Genomic DNA, 18,893 nt, shown 5'->3' with positions numbered 1-18,893 from the left:
TTCAAAATGAAAAACATTTTCCCTTTTGTATCTTGCTTGAGCCACGACTAGGATTTTCTTCAGAAAGTCAACTTATTGAATCTTGAGCTAGCTGAAATCTTTTCTTCTCTTTCTTCAATCAACCCCAAAAATTAAGAATTTGGAATCAGGGCAAAGTCCCGTAGCTGACACAGCAGCAACATCATTTACCTTTTTCAAAGAGCTTAGCAAAATCTAAAGCCTTAGATTTGTGCTTAGCTTTGTCTCCAAGAAACACTTTTAACCATTGATTTACAGTAAAAAAATTTTGCTACTACTTTTTTCGTTTTGTCAAAAATAGTGGTACAGGAGAAGGAGAAAATGTGAAATAATTGACTTGCATGTTAAAAACGTCACTTTTATTGACGGCTGTGGCCATCCATAAAATTAACATCAATTTTTATTTACAAAAATTAAAAAATATATATATTTGATTAAATTGTCGAAATTTTTGTTCTATATTTTTTGTTTTCGAAAAATTATATTAATTTACCAACAACCACCGTCGGTAAAAACAAATGTTAATAATAATAAGGCACTCCAATTGACGTCAACTAATATTGACAGTTAATTAATGAAGTGTGCAAAAAAAATTAAAACGCATATTTTTATTAGTAACGGTATCTTTTATCATCGACGGCCTAACTGTCGATAAACCCCGCCTCGTCACGAGTTGTCAGAACCGTCGTGGATAAACTGCATATGTCTAGTAGCGAACGCAATTTTTCTGAGGACATTTTGTGCTCAAGAACAATTGTTTAACTTTTTGTTTCGCTCGTGAGTAATTTTACAAGACATTTGTTCTGTTTGAGAAGCTTATATATGGATTTTTCTGATCGGAACAACTGAATAATGAGTTTAATAAATTTCTTATGACTCAGAATAATGAAAATTTGGATATGATGAATGTGGGCAATTATAGAGAAAAAAAAAACCGTAAAATTTCATGCATTAGCTATTTTTTTCATAATTTATTTATCACTACACACTCAAGAAAGAGTGGAAATTTTATTACATAAACATAAAATATATAATTAAGATATAAACTCAAAAAAGGTCACAACATTTTAGATACTTACCATTGCCTACTAATGTATCATATTGCACTTGAAAATGCAAAGATTCCTCTTAAATGTGTCATCGGGATATTGTGCATTGCATTTATCAACACATTCTTTCACACTATTCCAAGAAGATTCAGGGATGGTATCATGGAATTTAGCAATGGCAGCAAAAATAAATATTCCAATCATAAATATTATTAGTGCATGTGTTACACCGTTATTAGCCATATGCATCTTCTTTTTTGTTGTGTGAACAATTAAGGTTACCATGGGCCATGTTTTATAGCTACAACAAATGATTAATATAAAAACAAATAAAGACTTCTAATTGTAGTAAAGTGTTCTTTTAAAATAATTTATTATTTAGACCAAGCTTGCTTGATTGTCTGTTGATTTCCATGAACTCTGAAAAGCACGTTCTTACATAATAATACCCTTTGATTTTGTTTAAGAGCTTATATCAAATATTGGATATTAGTTGGTGTTTAGCCTACAATGAAATAAAAGAAAAATATTAAAACATTCATTTGGTGCGGGTCCAAATATATGAATTTGTGTCTCAAGAACGGGGAACCCAAGCTTTAATTAAAATATCATCATTTTAAAATAATTAGGACCACTTTTTAGTACACTAAAACAATTAAATACTATTTTCATGAGAAAGTTGCTCTAATCAATATATATATATATATATATATATATATATTTCATTCTATCCATTTTTGTTATGTCACAGTAGAAGTCTACATATGATAAAATTAATTTTACAAAATATATATATATATATATCCTCCATGTATATAGATACTTAAGAATGAACTTTTACATGAAAAATATCAAAATTAATTATGAATCAGTGACGAAGATGATAAGTAAATTATTGTTTGAAAATTTGAAGTGATAAAAATTATTATAAATTATAAATTATTATACTTACAAAAGTTGGTATATCATCATTTGGTCAACATCTAAACTATATTATGTATTTGAACTCTACAAGGCAAGTTTCCACTCACCGCTTCGATGAACGCACAAGAAATTAAATGGAATTAACAATTAAGAGAGTGCATGTTGGTTTATCGTAATTCTATGTGTTATTGATCCAATGATTATTTTTACATTAAATAATTAATTCTCATAACTCTTTCTGTTAGATTTTTTTTGTTCAATTTTTTTATTTTGGGTTCACCTAATTTGAAGTTTAAAATTTGTTGAGCGATAAAAAGATGATTATCACATAAAGTTATCTTCGTGTGAGAATTATAATTAAAAACTATTAGATAATAATTTAATCAAATATATTAAATTATATAATGATTCTCACCTATTATCTTCGTTAGAAGATATAAGTGATCACCTAAATTCATTAGGTTAGTGAGCATTTTTTTGTTCAAATTCTACAATTGTGATGAAAGAAAAGCCTCTTTGGTGTTCTATATGTAAAGCAAGTCATGAGAATAATAATAATAATAATAATAATAATAATAATAATAATAATAAGTATAAAGTATATTTTTTATTCCTCATATATTTTTAAAAATATTATTAATATTTAATTTTATTCAATTTTGTATCTAACGTTTTCAATTCATTTAAATTTGTCGTTAATGTTTTTGATTTATGTCAAAATTATCTAAAGTTTTCCAATTTTGTTTCTCACATTTTACATAGAGTTAACATCCGAAAATAATTTTAAAACAAATAAAAAACGTTAAGAATAAAACTGAATGCAACTAAATATTAAGAATATTTTTGAAAAAAAATGATAAACATTAAGAATAAAAAAAAAAGTATATTTTACTCTAATAATAATTAATGTTAAATTACACAGTTTTCATTTCATTTCAAGGAAGCAGGTCTTGAAACATACGAATAACATTGTCTTTAATAATCAAGGGCAAATTAAAGGTATTAGATCTAAGGGAACACTTTTTTTCATCAAACGTAACAACGACTTTTGTTGGTAATGATGAGCTAGCTTGGTGTTGTCTCTTCTGGACCAAAGGAATGCTTCAAGCATTCTCTATTCTACAAATACGGACAATATGAATAAAATGTTACTTTCTCTCTTAGCATGGCAGCCCATGGAAGCATTTTCTATTCTATTATTATGTAACGTTTTATAGACATCATCTTTATTTTATTGCATTATGATTGATCCCTCTATTAATATAGATGGCACAACAGAAGCAAATGAAAAGAAAAGTCTAGAAATTAGTATTTTTATTAAAATTTAATCAGCACTTAATCAATAAAAGAAAAAGTGAATAATTTTATACTATTAAATATAATTTTATACTATTAAAAATATTAATAATAATTAATTAATAAGTATAAATCACAAAATGTACTAATCTCCTAACACTCCTCTTTTTCTTATAACATATATACATTGCCTTTTCTCATAAATTACATATTATAAAGATGGCTTTAAATAATAATATTCGGTGTCTTTTCTTTTTGAATTGAGAAATATCATACACCATATATATTCAATATAATTTCGTTTAGTAGTTATTAATATTTTGGTTGATACTTAATTATATTTCTAGTATTTAAAATATCATGCATATTTTTATCTTAAATGCTTTATTTCATTCTATTTTTGTTCTCTGATAAATTTATTTTTTAAATATTTTTTTCTATTATTATCTTTTTATTTTATATTTTTCTGTTATTTTTATTCTCAAATCATTAGAACTGTCATTATAAGTTTATAACCACTACAATTATAATTTTTAATGCTACCTAGAAGAAAATAATTATGGAACAAATGATATTTTTGGAAGAAAAATTTTAATTCTGACTAAAGGACTAAAATTAAATAAAAATAAGACATTTTGTATAAAAATAGAACATTTCAAATATTAAAGATGAAATTAGAACTTAGTCCAAAATGATAGAAATTAAAACATTTCTTTACTCTTTAATTTAGGTATGTGTTTCAATTGCAAATTAAAGTACACTATAAAAAATAAAAAAAAAATGAACTCATATAATTTTGTAAAGATTTTACACGACATTTTATTATATTTGATTGTAAATTAGGTAGATACCATTTCAATATATATAGAAAGTACAACTGAGCATAGTAACAAAAAAAAACACATTAAATACCAAAAATCGTCTGTGAAAAAAAAAATACTTAATAGTTTAATCAAAGTGCTGAAATCTTTTTCTATTTGTTGAAGAATTTATTTAAATTTCAAATAATTCTATAAAAAAAATCAAATCTGAAATAAATTTTTGAAGTATCTATTTCTTATCATATAGTTGAATACTTTAGATATCTTTTCAATAATTCGTTGATCTTTCAAAAAGACTCACAAAAATTAAAATTCTTACCGCTACTAAAGTACTAGTGAGGGAGTCCATCATATAACACTTGACAAGGCATGCGCTCAAAAACATGATGTTACGGCGATCATGTCGTTTAATGCATTTGTCGACACACTCTCTAACACTTGCTGCCATATAATATGGCAATTCAACAATAATGGTATCTTGAAATTCAACAATAATGGCAGAAGAAATGACCACTTTAGTTATCATCAATATTATTGCTAGTGTATGTGTAACGTTGTTCCTTGCCATTGGTTTCTCTTTCTGTCTTGCAATCACAAAGTTACTATATTCACTGTAAACTGTGATTTAATTTATACAGGTTAAAATCTTTTGTAATATCATTATGATTTAATTATTCTATTAGTTTTTATAATTTTATTAAATTTATAATTAGATCTTTATAATTTTTATTCTTTTTAATTAGATCCTTACTTATAATTAGATTTTTTCATATCAAAAATATTAAAATTAACGGAATATTCTTCTAAAAAAATATGTGATCAAAGATCTAATTTAGATTCTTAATTGTAGGTACTTTAATAAATATTCTGTTAACTTTAACATTTTTTATATTAACAAGGACCTAATCCCAAAATCAAAATTAGTATAAGAATCTAATTAAAAAAATATAAAGACCTAATTATAAATTTAATCAAACTTGTAAAAGTATAAGGATCTATAGAATAATTAAATCTATTATTATATACAACATTTTAGAACTAGCTTATGATATATATTCCATGCTCAATTTGTGTTCTCTCACTATACTTAAAGCTTCAAATTATCAATATAAACAAAGATAAAAATTCTCATTGCAGCAAATGTTGTTTTAAAATAGAATCTTATTTTGATTAAGCTCAATGGCCTCTTCAATTCAATGAATTTGGAAAAATCAATCATTATACAATATGATAATGTCATTTCCAATAATTCTATTGGTCATGAAACGGTGGTGCTGAAACTAAATATAGCTAGGAGATGAGGAAGTGAAAAGCAAGGCTATATGCTTGAAAAAAAATGTCCAAATTATTTACTAAAAATTTATGAGATACAAAATAACATAAATATTGTTTTAGACAAATCAGAATGATAAAAAATTAAATAAGTAGAGGAAATTGAATCGTTCAAATAATATGCAATCTTCCATTTCAAAGTTGTTATCTACTTTATATTTTCTATTTTTTTATGAATTATTAATTATATATATAATTTAATTTGTTTATTAAAATTTTATTTAACAAAATAAACTTTTAAAATGTATTTATTTGTTTTATTAATATGAATATAATTAAATAACGTTTAAGGGTGGTCTCATTTTACTATTTAGATAGTTTATACTAATCTGGACCCAAACAGAGAAAAATGTGAGTCCTAGTGACTCCTTTTGGCAAATATGGCAATATCGTCAAAGACCACTACGAATCACAAATTTTTGTCGAACACAACAAAAGCACCTTAAATCTCAAGTCCTCAACTAACAAAACATACATAAAAACCTACATAAAAATAACACTAACACTCATACACATATCACCTTAGGCTCATGCAAATACTAGAGGTGTATATGGGTTGGGTAAAAGCAAATTTGTTCTAACTCAAATCCAATTTTAAATATATACTGGTTCTATTTTTTAGACCCTAACTTGGTCTTACACCCGATGAAACTTGAATATTTTTTTGCTACAATTATACTGGGTCTAAACCGGATAAAAATCAGACCTTTAAAGTTTTAATAATAATTTATAAAGAAACTTATTTATGATGCACTTATTTATAAAGAAGAAACTTGTTATTGAGAAGTTGATATCCATATTTGAACTTGAATTTGTCTATAAATTCTAATTTGATACTTTTTTTATTTATTTTCTAATTCAACAAGTGTGATTAAAAATAAAATAAAAAATTTATAATTAATATAAAATAATATTAGAATTAATTTAAAACATATATACTTTTTTAATTCTTTTGAAATGCACATAGGCCGAATGAAGTCGGGTTCGCATTGACTCAGATCCAACCCTAAATACTGCCCAGGTCTATTTTTATTTTTTAAGATCCATACCCGACCCTAGATCTAATGAAATCACACCAAACTAACCCCTAAAATATGTGAGCCGGACCGGGCCATATACATCCCTAGCAAATACACCCGTGGCATGCCCAACTTTAGAGCCACCATGTACTTATTAATATCACCACCATCCAAAGCCGGCCAAAATGATTTTTGAGTTTCCAATACCCATATCCATTCTTTCTGCTCTACAAAGATTACTCTATACATAGTCTCCAATTCTCCATTACACCCCGGTGTTGTCTAGTCCATTTCTCTCCAACACAACCAATTGTTGCTTTGGTTCACCGCTGTGCATAGGGGTAGTAGCAGCAATCCTATCCGCGAGTATTCAATCCTATTCAATCCTATCAAATTATAACTTCAAAATCTCATCAGATTATTATTGAATATTGTATTTTTTTTATAATCTGTGAATAGAGTTGGATATCCACGAATTATAACATTAGGATTGACATATTATAAATCTGCGAACAAAATAAGATTGAGGGTTAGTGAAAAAAATCAATCTGCATAAAATAAAATCATTTCTGTCAGATCGAAATCAAATCAAATTTGGAATTGGAAGTCAGAGCACAAATGGCCTAATAACACTAAATTAGCGTTTGCATTAACCATTAACATTTTTGAATTGCTTAATAATAATAATAATAATACATATTTTTCAATCACCTAATATTATTCAGTCAAAAAACTAAGAGTATAACCAAAAATTTAAACAAAACCTTATTCAACTCAATTAACTCTCCTCCCTGTTGGCCATTTATAAGTTATATCGGAGTATCTAACAAATAAAACCTTATTCAACTCAACTAACTCCCCTTTCTTTGCTACTAGGATTGCGGTCACATATGAATCAGACCTAATGTGTATATATAATTTTCATGATTACATCAAATTTTTTTATATTGGAACATTAAGGGTGTTTTACATTAATATTATATTATTTTAGTGTAATACATTGATTAAAAAAATTTTGGTATATAAAAAAACCGTGATATACGGTTTTAATAAAGACAAATATTAGATGAAATAGTGATTTACGATTTCACGTGGAACAGAAATTTAAATAAATTGTTACCAATGATTTAAAATATATTTTTTTTTAGTACTGCTAGGTTAGGAAGCCAATGGCCATTGTACGCTTAGACCATTGACTTCCTATACTTATTCTTTTTTTTTTTTTATAATATATTTATTAGCATTGTGTAATCTAATATAATAAGTTGATATATGATCAAAGTATATTAGATTATACGATGCTGATACAAGAAAATTTTAGTGTGTTATTTGTGTCATTGTGTGTAAATTTTGTATTAATAGGTTTGTGGATGAAGAATATATATATGTAGCGGTTAGCATTAAAAATTTTATTTTTTAAATTGTTGGTAACGATTTATTTAGATTTTTATCCGATATGAAATGGTAAGTCACGATTTCATCTAATACTTCTCTATCACAATTTTTTCTGACACCAAACACACTCGTATCAACATATTACATTAATATTAACCTTAACAAACTTTAAAAAAAAAAAGGCTAGAGAGGAGAATAATAGAAAAAAAAAAGGTAGAAAATAGAGAGATGGTTGCAGTGGTGGGTTAGAGATTGAGATAAGATAAAATTAGAATTTGAAGTTAGATTAAGTTAAAAAACTGTAGTTTGAAAATTTTAAATAATTTTTTAAAATTTGGATAGTTTGGTCAACTAAAATCCATCTTTTATGGATTTAATTTTAGTTTCTATTTTTCATGGGTTCATATGACGAACAATCCTGAATATTTGAGAAGGGCTCAAATGTAGAGAAGTTATATTCTTGGATGTTGCATAAGCTTACTGTCTACCATAAAAAGAGTTTACATGAAGTGAGTGTCATTCTCCTGATACTCGAGCACAACAGAGGCAAGAGCAAGTCGATATGCCACAGATCTTAAATTCCTGACGAGCACGTAAATATCCTTCTTCCTCCGCTTCGCCGGCATCTCCTTCCACTGCTCCTCTCTTAAATTTGCAAGTAAAACTGCCTCACAAAATCCCCCTGCTACTAGCCTCTTGCTGCAATCACATAGAACCCAGTAAGCTTCTCTATTCTGTACTCAAGAATATTAGCCTCTTTAAACACTTACCACACACAATCATAAGCTAGGTGTGGATTGATGGTATGTAAAAGTGGAGTGCAATGAACCCAAAGGAATAATGTTTAAATTCCACTCCATTGTTTGGATAAAACATCATTCCATCATAAACCGCCGGAATTCGGAAGAACCACAAATGAAGTTTTTATTGGAATAGGATGGAATCGATTCCATTACTACTAACCTTTCCATTCCGTCATAACATTATTAATCCAAACCATGGAAGCCCATCAAATTCTTTTTGGCTTCATTCCATTCCCCTTAATAACAATTATCCAAACATAGCCTTAGAGAATAATAGGATGGAGATTACAGTGGAAAAAGATAAGATTACAGAACCTTCCTTGTATGGCAGCTGATGTGACAAAGCCGATAGGCCACCGATGATACTCTTTGGCATTTGAATGATCTGGTACATGCATTTCCCATCTTTTGGAGGAATGCTCCTCTTTAAAGTATGATTCTAGAGCAGATTGTGGCAATTGAAATCCTTCATTTTTCTCAATGCTGCAACATATATACAACATTTTTCAGATAATGATACTATTGTCATATACTACTATTCCCCAATAAGATACGTTTACTTGCCAAAGTAACAACAAAAATTACATATTAAAATAGGAATCCACAATGTTAATTACCATGAAGTCAATAAATATGTATCAGATGGGTGTGGTGCACAAATAACTGCTCCCTCTTCAAAAAAACCTTTCTTGAAAGGGCGAAGATGAACTCTTAGGAAACATAACCTATGGTCAGAAATAACAGAGTTTTGGCAGCTCCGAGTAAGGTTTACTTCACCCTTTATAAACTTGGTGATTTTCTCATCTCCATCTGCAGCATACGGAAACAATGACAGTTGGCCACCTTTGGTTTCATTAAGGAAATTAGTCAGCACAGAACCTGTCCTTGCCACAGTTCCATCAAACAAGCTATTCTCAGAGTCGATCTTTTTTGGCAATGAATTCAGATCAGTTAAATCTTCCAGTGTTGAAACATCAGTAGTTTCCACTGCATTAATTTTTCTGTTGAGAGTACTACGAATAATACCCCATGGGGGCAAGATGGGAACTCTCATAGGCCTTTTGGATGGAGGACGTAACTCGGCTTTTTTATCAAATGCAGCAGCTTTAGCTGACATGAAGCATGAGTATGCCTTACAATCTGGGAAATCTGAAGGGAAAGATGGCAATCCCATCTGCATAAAGAAAAAAGCTTTCATGAAAAATCTAACTACTAATAACAAAAAAGACTCTTTTTTTTAAAAAAAAAATCCCCAATATTTTTGACATGTAAAGTTGAAGGGTGCAACTACTTACTTCATGTGCAATACAGTGCATCTCTTGCAAACCGATTGCATGCGCCCCATTAGAGATGAGAGGAATCCAGAAGGCCTTAACCCAACTTAAGGGAAGTATGATAGAACATCTAGAAGATAACCAGATACAGTTAGTATTTTATCGGTGTGTTGCCACTGACATTTAATTTATGATAACTTTATCCTTTTTATTTTTCCCCAACTTATATATCTTAAAGCAGGTTATCACAAATATCAAGTAAGAGTTTAGAGAATACTGGTAATACCTGATAGTTGACAACTCTAAGTATCAGAATACATAATCACAAGTCATAAAGAAAGGACTAAAGAAGTTACCCTCTAAACAATTCCTTCCTGTGATGTTTTACAAGCAAAATAGGGCAAGATCTTGAGCATTGCTCCTCTGTCAAAGAGTTTGCCTCCCTGGAATCTACATCATCCAGGCAGTAATGTGCCAAACGTTTGTGGTGTTTCTCATTACAAAGCATACTCTCTGACAATGGGGTCCTCAACCGTCTAGATTTAGCATACCAGAGATCATTATTATGATACTGGTTGTTTTCTAATTTGGACCATGTGGATAAAGCCAAGTCACTAGTCTTCTCCAACTCTTCATGAATAGTTTCTTGTGCACCGTTAACTGCCTCAGCAGAACTTGGCTCCACTGATGAAACAGTTCCCTTCCTGCACAATTGTCGAGGATCCTTAACATTAAGTGATAAAATTGCAACAGAAGAAAACTTATCCTCATTGTCTGATATGGATGAACTTGTCTTCTGAGAAACGCTGTCTTGTGTAGGCACATGTTCCCATAGACAATGATTATCTGAAATACTGAAAAGCCAGAATGTATAATAAGCCAGTCGATATCATTCATGAATTAAATCGAAGAAATTAATTTTCTATATGTGCAATAACTAACCTTGTAACTGGATGCAACATCTTTTGAAGAATTTGAATCGCTCCTGATCCGATTAACTCCAACTTTGCAAGTTCACCCTCAAGTGAAAAGCAATTAATTGAGATGCCTGTCTTTTCCATCTGAAAATAATAAACAGCAAAACACAAAATCTGAACATCAACAAGAAATTACAAGTCAGCTTAAATACAATTTGCAAAGTTCTGTGACATCATGAGCGAAATCAAAACCTTGGCTAAAGAACATATAACAAACTTGGTGTGTTAATTGACAAGAATTTTCACCTTTATAGCACTATTTTAAAATATTTCATACTAAGAGCCAATCAGACAGAATAATCATCAATTTTAAAATCTCAGACAAAAATAACCATACTGAATGACAATATATATATATATATATATATATATATATATAAGAGACTTTTTTGTTTAGATCTTATATATTCTTTTTCTATTTATAATAGATTGGATTTCTATTCAGTATTATAACGAACATTTACAGTAAGACCAACCGAAACGTGTATGGGTTCGGGAAAGGGATCTCCCGAATAGGTCAACCTTTTGAACTGTTGCTGAATCCACGGGCAGGCAAGAGACAAGTTAAAGAAATAATTGAATATTCATATTATATATAAGACTTTTTTGTTTAGATCTTATATATTCTTTTTCTATTTATAATGGATTGGATTTCTATTCAGTATTATAACGAACATTTACAGTAAGACCAACCGAAACGCGTATGGGTTCGGGAAAGGGATCTCCCGAATAGGTCAACCTTTCGAACTGCTGCTGAATCCACGGGCAAGCAAGAGACAAGTTAAAGAAATAATTGAATATTCATATTAACTGATCAATTTATTCGCTCTTGATCTTCCGATCAAAAAACAACGTTGATGAAGACGAGTAGGTGCACTATATATATATATATAAAAGCATAGCTTTCCAATCTCTCAAAATATCTAAGAGGGAAAGTCCTCTATAAAGATCATGAGCTTTACATCAAATAGATGCTATGCATCCAACCCAATCCCATACGAAATGTTTGTCAGAAAATTTATCATTAAAAAATGCATTATTATGCTCCAACCAAATAGTCCAAACAGTGGCGTAAATTGCACAGCTCCATATAAAATTTTCCTCTTTTCTAGTACCAAGCCCAACAAATCTAGTCAATAGATATTTATCAAGAGTTACAGGCACACCCAACATTCCTTAGATGCTAAACAAACTGTTCCATAAGAAAACAGCCACTGGGCAACGCAAAAACAGATGTGAATTTGACCTTATAAAAGAAGTTAAGCACAGCTGTCCATATAAAAGATTTGACCTTACAAGGTGCTTTGGATTTTCAAATAGGTTTATCCAAGTAGAAGGAAGTTGTATTGGAGGAACGAGTAAGAAATTGGAAGAAAGATTTACAACTAAAACTAACAGAGTATTCAATAGACCAAATCCTTTTATCAGGGATAGGTGACAGAAAAACCATCAAAAGTTCCACAGATTCCCTATCATTAAGGCTACGAAAAAAATGGATGTCCCAAGAGAAAGTGGAGCCTTGTGTAATGTAAAAGGATTGCATAGGAGAATTATGCACGGAAGATAGAAGATATAGAATGACCATATTTGACCATGAAAAACTACCAACACATGTATATTAGAGCTTAAGTAAATCAAAATTTTGTCTATGCCCAAATATGCTCATAGCAGGAATAAGGTGTCAAGGACATTAACAAGAAGGAATTTGATTAGGAAACAAGGGAACAAAAAATGAAAAAAAAAAAGTTGGCCCAACATACATGGCTCCCACCTGATGGGGACGGATGCAACTGGAGAGGCTGTTTTTAGAATGTGAAAAGTGTGACCTCCACTTTACAAGGCAACAACCTATGCATGTCTTGCCCTCTTAATGAAAAACAAAACATAGCAGACAACTATGTACAAGAACCAATGGATTTCACTACACTGCTCCCTGTTTCATCTATGTCAAGATACAATTTAAAAAGAAGTAAAAAAATAGAGAGCATCATGATGTCCATGGGAGGAGTAAAAGAAGAAACTGAACCTCTTTCTGACATGCAAATTTTAGACTATCGTATCCTTCTTCAAAGGCAGAAGCATGTATCCACACCCAAAGCTGTCTAAATGAAGCACCGAGTTTCATTCTATTTGGGCTTTCATCTGAATCAACATCATGTTTCATTAATTCATCATTGATATCATCCTCTCCACTAATATTTTGTTGGAATGTTGGCCGCCACATATAGGTCACGGGGCCAATTGGCTGAGAAACTGGTGCTTCGACTTGATAAAGCTGTCATGAAGCAGAAACAAGATTCAATTTTGGGTTGATTGCATACCCTAAATCAACATAGCTAAACCAGAATCAGCAATAGGATGACTGACCATTGCCATTCCACAAGTGGTACCCGATACTGATTCATCAGAATCTTGAGAAGATGTTTCCGGGAAGGGCACTAGTACCATTCTTAATAGAGAAGCTAATGATTCCTGCAGAAAAGAATCAGCAGGAAACAAAAGTAAAAGTAACTAAACCATTATTTATCTGGGAGCCATGAACCTGCAACTGTTTCTGTACTTCATGCATGAAGTTAAAGATTTTACAATCAAAAGTTTGAGGGAAATGCTGGATATGGAATCAAGGTTTAAATTGCTGCCACAATGTCGCTGTTTCTAAAACCGCAATTGTGGACGCATTGTTCACATCTTACAGAAATTTTTCACAGAATGCTAATAACAGCCATGTAACCATAATCATGATTATAACGGCAACGTATCGTATGTAAGCAAATACAAATACGAAGTTAGAAAAGAACTATTCTTTAAATCTAGGGTAAAGTATATTTTTTGTCCCTGAAATTTGCTAAAAGTTTCAAAAATATCCCTAAGTTCTATTTTGTTTCAATTTTGTCCCAAAAGTTTTCGGTTTGTATCAAATATATCCCTGACAATTAAATTTTAAAAAAATTTAGGACTAATATAACAATAATGCATGATAAATATGTTTGATTTGCTTATGTTAAAGGTTATTCTTGTGGAGTTATTCCTAAATTGGTCATAATTTTTTTGAAAAATTAGTCATTGGGTTAAATTTGATAAAAATCGAAAACTTCTATGACAAAATTGAAACAAAATAAAACTTAGGGGTATTTTTGAAACAATAAAACTTAGGGGTATTTTTAGAACTTTTAGCAAACTTCAACGACAAAAATATAATTTACCCTTAAATCTAAAATGAGATAAGTTTATATAATATATACATACATATATATACATACCTCTGGACCTTCTACTTGGACAGCAGTGTAATAGCTTGCATCATGCACAACCACCCCTTGTTTGAGCCTTTTCAAGAGTGCTCTTGAACCTTTTCCTCTGGAAAATATGGACACAAACCTTGTACATAAGAAAACAGGTTCCCAAAACTCCAATTCCCTAACAAACTGTTAACACCCATTTGGGATTTAAAAAATTAAAAGCAAGTTACTTTGACTATCCAGCATGGATTTACCAAATTGACTACCAATGTCGACTTCTGAGATAAAATTGGTCCATTGGTGTCTTTTGTCGACATCAAATTAGTCCTAACAAGGAATGATTTGATGTCAAACATGACACTAACAGACAGCTTTTTAAGAACTAATTTGATAGGACTTGTATTCTGAAAATAAATAAATAAATAAATGTTTGCTTAAAAGTAAAAGACACCAGTATAACAGGAAATGAACAAGCTTCCGAGTTCCAACAATGGAGCATCATCATAAATGACCTACCTTCCTTGAAGTGCTAGAGGAAGGTAGTAACCCCAGAGTTTTGTCATGGTGAACCGCTTAGTGTGCCAAACATGAGTTCTCAGCCTCTTGGTTCCATCGCCAGAAGTACAAAACCCACTATCCAAGTTCATCTTAAGTTCATATCTCCGGCGCATGCGCCGACTTGGAAGCTTCTTTATCTCATCTTTTCCTAAAAGTAATTCAACACCACCAGTTTTATTATGTACTGTTCCCAGCTTTTGCCTCTTTCTTCTTGTCCCAGCTTTGCTATTAAAAGAACTAGTTCGTCTTCTCTTGTTTCTTTGACTCCTATAATCACCCTTTATTCTGTCCGCTATAACAGATTGAAGACTCTCAAGCTCATAGGCCCTAGATTCTGCAAACTTCTGCACATTGATTTTGCGAGTTGCCATATCTGCTGAAAATTGAGGTCCTTTAGTTCCTTCAGTAACCATCCTAACAAAATAAGTACGAGAAAGGATATCACTTCATGATGAAATTGGTATTAAAGATTCTTTAGAAAACAAACAAACAAACAAACAAACAAATAAATAAAAGTTTTGCAAAGAAATAACAAGTGCATCAATGTGTGTACCTTGGGAACAAGAGTGAAACAGTGAAAGGTTTAAAAACTGAAAAACAGCAGAACAGAACTCGAAAAAAGAGAAGCAACCGTCACAGTGGAGGCAAGAGCATCAGGGATGCTCGTTTGGGCTATAGAACAAGAAGGGAAAAAAAGGAAAAAGGGGTTTAGACATTAGATATATGGTACCATAAAAACATTTACAAAATGAACCCGTGCTCTATGTCTTGATATTCACTGAACAGTCCCAAAACTGTTTGGATTCATGTTGCCTATGACCCTAATTTTTTCAGTTATCTGAAAATTTGATTAACAAAAATTCACTTTTATTATCGTATTCAAGGTTCAAAAAACTGGACCAGACATCAAACCAGTCAAATTATAGGATCAAAGAGTGTGCATGGGTGGGGTGAAACCAAGTTTGCTTTAATCCAGACCATAGTTACATGAATTCACCAATTAGGTGACGCACCGCATAGCAATTCACAAGTCATATGTTTACCAAAATGCTATAAGTATACTTTTCACAAAATATGTTACATGTGGTGTACCACGTAGGCATACCCGTCCCATACCAGAATGTATGCATTTCATGTAACTATGATTCAGACCCTGTCCTTAATTTTGACTGGACCAATATTTTAGACTCTTACCAAAAGCCGAACAAATCTCATCCTTTTCGGATCACAATAAGACCAGGTCTAGATCTGGTTTATATCGGGTCTAGAAGATTATGCCTAAACTAAAAAAAATTAAGAGGGCAAAATCCCAATAGCATTTAATTCTACACCAAAGTCTGGAACCTTGAAATCTCCAACAGCAACTATTCCATAACATAGGAAAATTCACTTAGAAAACATATAGCAAGTAGATGCCAAAGTCTGGAATTAAAGCATAATAATCACTAATAATATAAGTCTAAAATTAAAGCATAATGACCATTAATTTGTGGTGCAATAGAACTAGTAGGCAGTGAAGAACAATAAAGAACAAAATTGGTAAAGAACACAACAATAAAAAACAATCATACCAAAACCATCAAAATATATTCAATGTTTCTTTTTCAGTTAAGATAAAAAAAAATAAACAAATACAGAAGGCCTACCTGCAGGCAGGAGGGGATAGCAGTGAGAGAGCAGAGGAGGCGAGACAGAGGTGCGAGGCGGAGATGTGAAGCTGCAATGGAGCTATGAAGTAGTTGAGCAGCGAATGAGAAGCTGGAAAGTTGAAATGCATGTGGTTACTTTTCAGCGTGAAGGTTCGTGGAGGCCGGTGGAAGGGGAAGAAGGGCGGCTGGGATGCTGTGACATAAACCTCTACGACACTACTTACTTGTTTTCAACCAAGCCGCCCCGGTTCAGTTAATAGACCAGGTGTGTGTTTGGATTAAAGTTTGTAAACGGGAGTTTGTATAGAATTGATCAAGATTGCGAGAACCGAACCGGTCAATGAACCGGTAGAGTAACTGGTTCAATGGTTCAGAGGTTTAACCGGAATTCAACCGGGGTTCAACCGGAATTCAACCGGTTTAACTAAATATAAAATAAAATTATTAAAAATTTAATATATAATTTTAAATATTTAAATTTAATGATTTCTAAGTAGATAAAATTTAAAATTTTACAATTTTACCTAATAAATTATCCATAATTTATCATTAAAAGTTCACAAACATCTTCAAACATCAAAATGTATAACTAATAAAAATCAAAATACGCATAAATGACAAATCAGAATAAGCATAAACAACTCAATCAGAAAAATCAGAATAAACAAAGAAAAATTCCAACATAAACAATGGAGTGAAGCTCTGCACCACAGCACCATCAACAACAGATCAGAAAAATAAACAACCAGAATCAACAAATCAGAAAAATCAGCATAAACAATTTAAAATCAGAATCATAGCATAAACAACTCAGAATTGATTCCAGCATAAACAATTTGGCGCATTAAGTTGAATTGAATCAAGTCAGTCCATGTTTATTGCTTAATGACTTTCTGTTATTGTAAGTGTTACTCTCATTCATCAATGCAGTTTATTTTATTGTTTACCTCAACTTGGTGAGTCTACTTTTTGTCCATATGATTATCCCCAATGGCTATCTCTATCAGTACTGCATAATCTAATGCATAAGGTGAGGCAGGCACCATCAATTCATGTGGGAAAACACTAAGCAATGCATGAAAGATGTATAATATAGGATTCCTAAATCATGGAGTCATGACAATTAATCAAATCTTTTACTTTTGAACAAAAGCAAAGGTCCTAGGTATGCAGGCACTTACTCTTTTTGCCACCACTTCCATAAAATTTCCAGCCATAAAGTACAAACTAAATATAGGATGTAGCTTCAACATAAAAACTCTGTTTTGTGTTTCAAAAAGTGGTGGGCACAAGGAAAACTTTCAAGTAAATATATTCAGCAAGAGAAGCTCTGATTAATATTTAAAATAATGGTATAACTCGAATATATTTATAGTTATATATACAACATAGGTGACAATCTACTAGAACATCAAAGATAATGCTACCATTTTATGCTATCAACCACTGCCTAAGTAAGGTCTTAAACATTCTTCAACAGATGCACTTATTAGATTTTAAACCTTCAATCACTTTGATCCACTCTTCAATTCTGTTTTCTATTTTGCTATTGCTGTTAAATTTCTTACCTCAGGTACCAGTTATTACAGTGAATCACAACATGCTTCCTATTCTTGAAAATCCAAACAGAAGCAAGGTTGCGAACACAGAGAGAGAGCGCTCGAACAGAGGAGACGACGACGGCCACAGAGCATCCACACGACGGCGAGGGAGCTTCCTACGACGGAGCTTCCCAGCGGAGAAGAGTTCCGCGATGACAACGAAGCGGGGAGGCGGGAGCTGCGGAGGCTGGTGGCTGCGGGGCTGGAGGGGGAGCTAGGGTTCTTTGTTCACTTTTCAGTTTCAGAGGAGCGGAGTGGGACTTGGATGCATTGGGGGATTTAGCTAGTGTTTGTTTTGAGGTACTGACACAGATATGAAGAGATTGAGATTTAGTATGTGTTTATTAGTTTAGAGATTGGTATCAAAATTTTTATTTTTGTCTCTAAATTTTAGTATTTTAGTATCTTCAAAAAGTAAGGACACATTAATAATATTTTATATCTAAAATATTCTTATTTTAATTAATTAATTCCAATTTTATTCTTTATGTAAATTAAATTAGAGTTTTATTCTTGTTTCAATTCTTGTTTCTCATTTTGTACCAAACAAAATATTGAGATTTATTTCAATCTCTGTCTCTTATAATCTCTGTCTCTCGGTCTTAGTCTTTCTATCTCTGTCTCTCCACCAAACACTACCTAAAATTTTTTTTAAGATATAAAACGGCCCCGCTTTGGAAGGGTGCACTGAACCGAAAAACCTTTAAAAAATTGGCCAATTTCGACGATTCCCCGATTAACTACCGATTCGACCGTTTTTTTGCCAAACCCGATTATTTTAGTTTACTATTATTGTAATTTAAAGTTGATTTTATAATGCCTACCCTGTCTGGCCTAATTTAATCTGCTAAAAGTTTAAAAGTATGATTTTAATTTTGGTCAATTATTTGGAGTTTAAAGGTATGATTTTAAACTAATGATAATAGGTAAAATTGCTC

At 31.2% G+C, this 18,893-nt stretch overlaps 1 protein-coding gene across 9 annotated transcripts; it reads right to left on the bottom strand.

The window, feature by feature from the left end:
• Positions 1–8,196: 8,196 nt before the first annotated feature.
• Positions 8,197–18,265, bottom strand: POP1 (ribonuclease Ps). 9 transcript variants are annotated; one of them, XM_088489533.1, is made up of 13 exons: positions 17,923–18,257; positions 17,302–17,363; positions 16,352–16,463; positions 14,664–15,119; positions 14,169–14,265; positions 13,276–13,380; positions 12,935–13,183; positions 10,874–10,992; positions 10,288–10,785; positions 9,953–10,061; positions 9,275–9,831; positions 8,973–9,140; positions 8,197–8,553 (listed from the first exon to the last, which is right to left on the bottom strand). In XM_088489533.1, exons 4-13 carry the CDS (start codon positions 15,116–15,118, stop codon positions 8,355–8,357), a joined length of 2,556 nt encoding a protein of 851 aa, XP_088345659.1. In that variant the 5' UTR covers position 15,119; positions 16,352–16,463; positions 17,302–17,363; positions 17,923–18,257; the 3' UTR covers positions 8,197–8,354. The 9 variants fall into 9 exon arrangements, with proteins under 9 accessions (XP_088345659.1, XP_088345653.1, XP_088345657.1 ...); XM_088489527.1 differs by having other exon boundaries at positions 17,302–17,372; positions 17,923–18,255; XM_088489531.1 differs by having other exon boundaries at positions 14,664–15,078; positions 17,302–17,372; positions 17,923–18,255.
• Positions 18,266–18,893: the final 628 nt, after the last annotated feature.

Source organism: Arachis ipaensis, chromosome B6, assembly GCF_059453495.1.
Source record: "Arachis ipaensis isolate K30076 ecotype BB chromosome B6, ASM5945349v1, whole genome shotgun sequence".
In the NCBI taxonomy this organism is placed as follows: domain Eukaryota; kingdom Viridiplantae; phylum Streptophyta; class Magnoliopsida; order Fabales; family Fabaceae; genus Arachis; species Arachis ipaensis.
Note: the sequence above shows the minus strand (reverse complement) of the source record. Positions and strands in the feature narration are given on the sequence as shown.